A 6,399-nucleotide genomic window follows, 5' to 3' on the forward strand; every position below is an offset into this window, starting at 1 on the left:
CACTGATGGATTGAGTCATGACTATGAGACAGACATCTGAAAATGACGATACACAAGCCCTGAGCAGAATACGCTCATATGGAAGGGTGTAATTATGATGTGAGTAAGAGTTTTGAGAAGAAACCGCTCTAACGTCTCTGTCCACGTATCAATTGTATGTTTAGAGTCTGCCCCAGATGGATACTTGGTACCTGGTGTAGGATTAACAGCCATTTGGTAGACACTCTGGAATCAAAACTACAGCAAAAATATTAACTTGTCAACTTATTTTCCTGATGAGTGTCACAGAAATTAACTTTTTTGGGGGTTTTTTTTAAAGAAAAAGACTGTAAATAGAATACAGTTAAAAAAAAAAAAAAAAACTGTTAATTGATTAACTATAAAATTTACCTTACCATGTACAGTGTAAAATTGTACATAGTTTAATATGGCATTTTATGTAATTTTACGGTATATATGGATAAAGGATTTTGGAAGAAAAAACTAAATGTACACAGAATTTCCAGCAAGACACATTATATGATTACATTTATATATTTATTTTAACTTTGCATATTTAGCTAATGTTCATTGCATTATTTTTCATTGCATTAGACATAAAATGAGCAGGTAACAAACTTCATAATATCTTTGGCAAAGACTGAATAAACAACAACTGAATGCATATATAGGCCAGAGCTGGGGGACAGAGCTAAAAAATTCAATATATAAATCGGTATTTACGCATTTGCTCTTAATAGCTTATTTTCAATAAGAGGATCAATCACTCTTATTGACAAAAAAAACTTGAAATAAAGTACATTCAAATTGTTCAAATTAAGAAGTAATATTAATATGCAATGCAATGTAACAATACACAGTAATAAACAATAATATGTGAGAGATCATGCTAATATAATATATTAATAATATTGAATCAATATTGAATAAATAATTCAATTAAATGAATTTATCAACTGTAGTACAGTTTTTGCTACTTAAGTTTGAAATAAGTTTTAACGCTCACAATGAGTCAGAAGAAAAGACATGATTTACATGCCGATTAATGCCAAACTGGTATACCAATAAATGGCAATGGCCAAATAAAAGTGCATTAAAATAGTTGCAATATATGCCCACCCTATAGAGGGCCAACTTTTGAATAAACTCTTACTCGTTTTCTACATGTATACGCCAAAGCACACGTCCAGGACTAACAACTCCACATAAGTCAGATAATTCATCTGAAGATCAACATCATCTCCATCTGATAGTATTTTGATAATGATCATCAGCAGGAGTGGTGTGTCCACTCTTACATAATGCACACAACCTGGGGCAAATACAAAAGTCGACAACCGCATGCCTTTCATTCGAATTTGCAAATATCACTACCTCTCAGGTAGCACTAAACACTCTTACATGAGAGCAAATAAAAAGAAAGTTTCTGATGCGGCAAGACCAGATTTTACAGGTCAACGCAAATCTATAGTATGTGACCAACATAAAGAACAAACACACATGTAAGACCAAAACTGTACTCATCTTCGGGCCTCAGATAAATATGAGGCATGAATGTTGCCAGCAGCTAAAAGTGGGTCACACAACAACACCTGTAGTCCAGGTTGAGGTTTCTACCTCTGTACTACACTTCTCACCATAATGTCCAGAAGTTACAGTGGGATCCAAATGCCTGAGATCACTAGTGAAAACACTTTTATTTAGCATTTTTCTAATAAAATACCTTTTTATTACTAATTACACTACTGTTCAAAGGTTTGGTGTCAGTCAGATGCATTTTTTTCCAAAGAAATTAATACTTCTATATTAATTACAATAATTCTATTTAGCAAGGATGCATTTAATTGATCAAAACTGACCTTACAAGACATTTATAATGTTACAAAATATTTCTATTTCAAACTTTCGGTCACACTAAGGTCCAATTCTCACTATTAACTCAGTATTACTTACGAGTTTTATTGGGTAGGATTAAGGGATGTAGAAATGGTTATGCAGAATAAGGCATTAATATGTTATATTATTATAGTTTATTAAAACGATTATTATGATTTCTGAAGGATCATGTGACACCGAAGACTGGAGTAATGATGCTGAAAATTCAGCTTTGCCATCACAGAAATACATTACATTTTAAAATATATTTTAAGAACAATCATAACAGAAAACAGATATTGTTTATATAGAATTTTTTATCAAATAAATGCAGCCTTGGTGAGCTTAAGAGACATAAGAGACAAAAACATAAATTTTACAGACCCCAAACTGTACTATATTATTAACATTATAAACAATTTGAGTGAAAAGTTAAACTGGAAAATGTACCATTTTCAGATGATTAACAATTAACAATGTCTTACTAGTTGGTTTGTCTCCTTTTTACTTTAATGACAGCAACACTCAAGATTCATGAATTCCATAAGTTGTGTAAGTTGTGATCATGTTCTCCACATCGGTTTGAGAATGATCCATGTGACCATCTGTACAAAGAATTGATGATCAAAGTTACAAATTAAACGCATTTAATTAGTGACTATAAAGAGTGCAGAATATTAAATATTTAATATTTACTTCACATCAAAATCCTAAAACATCTGTTCATTTCCCGATTGAAAATTAGAATCGGAATCCGTGATTTTCAGACATCTAGATCTTACTGTACATGCCATGCATCACAATCAATCAAAGTCATAAACGCCACTGCAATCCACATCAGTGCTGATTTCACTTAAGACTCCTGCACCAATTCATTGGTTCACTCACATGTGGTAGATCTGGCTCTGCGTGACGAATGCATTATCCACAAAGTACGGTAGCATCTTCAGCACAACTTCCTGACAGGAGTCCACGACCAGATGCATCCTGCTGCTGGCTGCAGGGAGCTCTCCCTCGCCCTGTCTGCAGCAGCACGCTTCGGTCAGATCTCCAGTCGCTTACGACAGAGAAAGAAAAACAGCATGCAGAGGAGAAGAGGAGTGCATCTGCAGCCCCTACCTCGCCTGACGCTGTCTGAGAGTGTGTGAGCGAGTTTCCTGCTGATGCACTCCCTCTCCCTCTCTCTCTGTGTGTGTGCGTCGGTAAATAGAGAGAGGAGGAAAAACCTGTTCTCTTCTCTTTCAGTTACAGGAAGGGATGAGGCACTCTGTGTATGTGCATGAGGAGATCTCTCCTCTGAAATGACACTGTAAAAAAATTTTTTTATGTTGTAAATAAAGACTATGGGAGTATGTTTTACAAGAAAATATCATTTCAGCTTTTCTACTTCAAAACGTCACATTTAATCCAATGTGTTACTTGCTGTTTCTTTGTAATTGTTTGTGAAATTCGCTATTTCGGTGTGAAAATTACACCAAATACCCAATTTTTTCAATGTAGAGCACTCCAAACAGCTCTGACGCTGCAAAAAGCCCACCAGGCCACAGAGATCCTGGTGTCTCTCTTTGAGAAATAAAACCTCTTTACTCCATTTACAGAAAAAATAGAAAGGATACCAGCAGTTAAAAGAGAATCTTGTTCTTGTTCCTAAAAGACTTTCATTCTGACAAAAGGGAGGAACAAGAACTGCTGGCTACTAACAGCTGGAACAAATGTGTTGATCTTCTTAGTTAGGGCTCCCGAAAGCTCGCCATAAAATGATCTGTTCCAAAATCCTCTGTGTGCCATCCATTCACATGGGCTAAGCATGGGCGGCTGTGCCTGCCGCTGTCAGACAAACCAGGGAAGCTTCTTCAAAATCTCATTATGAGATGGGGGATGAGCTCAACCCTTGAGTAGAATGCAGTAAGTGTAGAGACTGGATGACCGTCTGGATGACCACTATCTTGCCTGTCAACACTGCGGCTTGACTGAGACGGACAGAGTACTGGGTCTCTCTCAAATACACACACACAGGCAGGGACAAATGAAGAAGCAGTGCTCAGATGACGAGAGTTGACCCTTTCTCTCTCAAAGCCGATAAAACAGGACAAAGTGTAAACTGAGACACCAAGGAACAGAAATAGCTGGGGGGAATCTACAAAAAGGGGGGAGGGGAGATATTTAAGAAGGAAGGAAGGATGAACAGAAAGGGAGATGAAGAGAGCCGTCTAAAATAACTAAAGCCAAGTGAATGGGACTTAAAACAAACAAAGAAAATAAACAAAATGCTGCCAGGTTACACTGTTTAAAGGAATGTTCTGGCTTCAATTCAAGTGGAATGCTGTCAATTACCACAAAAAATTACTTTGACTTGTCCCTCAGTTTATAATTTTTTTGCAGAAACCATGTGTACAGTAATGAACTTAAAATGGAAGCCAATATATGGGACAAGGAACTGCAGAGGGTTTCCTCAGAAATGAGAACAGAGAAGAATATTTTGATTATAATTATAAACCTGAGCTATAGTATAAATCATATTTTTGGAGGTTGGTCAATTGTTCTAGGCAGATAAACTTAAAAAAAATGTCTTAGCCTATACATATTTTTCTCCTGTTTTCCAGTAAAACAGGATTAGTAAAATAAAATAAAAAATCTAAATATCTTTAAATAGTTTGTGACAGAGAACATTTTATATTTCATAATTTCTTTTCTTTTTTAGAAGCATAAATACAATAAAGTTTAGGTTTAGGTTTAAAACAAGAGAAAAAAAATGACAATGGGGCGATAAACAACTTAATTAAAGATATGCACTGCCGTTCAAAATTTTGGGGTTTCAAAGAAATTAGTACTTTTATTTAGCGAGAATGCATTAAATTGATCAAAAGCAACAATTAAGACTTGAGCTGTTGAAATTCAGCTTTGCCATCAAAGGAATAAATTACATTTATTATTTAAATTGCTGTTAACTGTATAACTGTAAATTTACAGTTATTTTAAATTGTAATAATATTCCACGATATCACAGATTTTTTTACTGTATTTTTGATCAAATAAATGCAGCCCTGGTGAACATAAGACACTTCTTTCAAAAATATTCTTAATACAGACCCCAAACTTTTGAATGGTAGTGTACTCTTCGAAAACAGGTCCCAAGTAACTTGTCATTAGAATATTTAATTGGAAAACAGCAAAAAAATTAATAAAAAAAAAAATACAGATTAAGGAAATCATTTTTACGGTATAGTCATGCATTACCAACAGAACTCCTGTGGGAACTTCTAGGGTTTAATTCCCCTTACAATCTGAGGGAAAAGTTGAAATAATTTTCTATGCAAAAACAGCATGCCACAGAGTGACGCCTTGCATTGAACCTGGGTCATTGCTCTCAACTATTCATTGGTTAGATCACAAGATTGGCTTGATATGTTTGTAACTTCTCACAGACATGAGCATAAAATCTTTCTAAATCTGGAACATTAAAAATAAAAACATTAAGTTGAATGCTAATGACTTACTTTGATAACAAATCAAACATAATTTTTCAGATAAAAATTTTACATTTTATTGAACAGCAGATCTGTTGAGCTAAAATATCCCCTACTTCTTAACAAAATCCTCTTGTAGATTACAACAAATGGGCCTGTGGTACTCAACCAGACCTTCTCTTTTCTTGGGCATATGTTCTACTTCAATGTATACATATGGCACGTGTGTGAACGTTCATGATGTATATCCTAGGCAGATTAGCCTTACTTGCTTTGTCATGCCAAGTCATGGAGCACATGACTACACTTACAGAGCTTCCCATGTGACTCAGCATAACTATGGCAACACTATCAGGCAACCTCCAGAACACCGGACAGGTGTCCCGATTCAGGACGCCTGCATGTGGAGCTCTAAGCAGATCAGGCATGTGTGTGTGTGTGTGTGTGTGTGTGTGTGTGTGTGTGTGTGTGTGTGTGTATCGTAAGGTGTGTGTTCACTGGATTATTCCCATGTGCTGAGACTGCACTGGTACACAAAAGTGCTACGGTCGCTTTTCTGCACACAGGCACAAAAAGATTAAAAGCTTCTTTTCTGAGAGCAGATGTTACATAACATTTCCATTATATCTTTGCCGAGCAACGAAGGAAAAACGAGGGACAAAAGGAGGGAGGGGGCAAACAGCGCAAACCAATCTTTTCTCAGGTGTCAAAGCGAGAATGAAGAATCGCATATTACATCAGTGTTCTTCAATCTATTGGCCAGATGCCTGTATTTGCTCCACCTCCCTATTAATCATACGAATTGCCACATGTACCGGCCTTGGTCTGAATGTTGGTGAACGCACTCTCAAGAATACATGCATGTTCATGCATCTTGTGCACTTGTAATAGAACACATGATTATAAGAAAAGAGCAATGATATTGTTATTGAAAACAATACAGAGAGCAAAATACTTGATTGTTTAGTAACAGGTGAAATGAAATTAAAATGTCATGCCATTGAATTTAATTTGTCCTGTACTGTACAAAAGACCATTGTTTGCACATGCAGGTCAC

At 35.8% G+C, this 6,399-nt stretch overlaps 1 protein-coding gene across 3 annotated transcripts in view; it reads right to left on the reverse strand.

Moving 5' to 3' along the window:
* ssh1a (slingshot protein phosphatase 1a) overlaps positions 1-6,399 on the reverse strand; it is a 47,813-nt gene that overhangs the window by 23,777 nt on the left and 17,637 nt on the right. The window contains exons 1-2 of one of the 3 annotated variants that reach the window (XM_079816142.1): positions 2,764-3,017; positions 2,361-2,480 (exon numbers count right to left, since the gene is read on the reverse strand). The exons of 1 other annotated variant lie outside the window; for it this stretch is intronic. Coding sequence is in view for 1 of the 2 variants with exons in the window: in XM_079816141.1 (XP_079672267.1) it covers positions 2,764-2,861 (98 nt within the window). In the remaining variant the exon portion in view is untranslated. Of the gene's footprint in view, positions 1-2,360; positions 2,481-2,763; positions 3,135-6,399 lie in introns of those variants that run through there. One more of the 3 variants, XM_079816141.1, reaches the window with a different exon arrangement.

This window comes from Gobio gobio, assembly GCF_949357685.1.
Source record: "Gobio gobio genome assembly, chromosome: 4".
In the NCBI taxonomy this organism is placed as follows: domain Eukaryota; kingdom Metazoa; phylum Chordata; class Actinopteri; order Cypriniformes; family Gobionidae; genus Gobio; species Gobio gobio.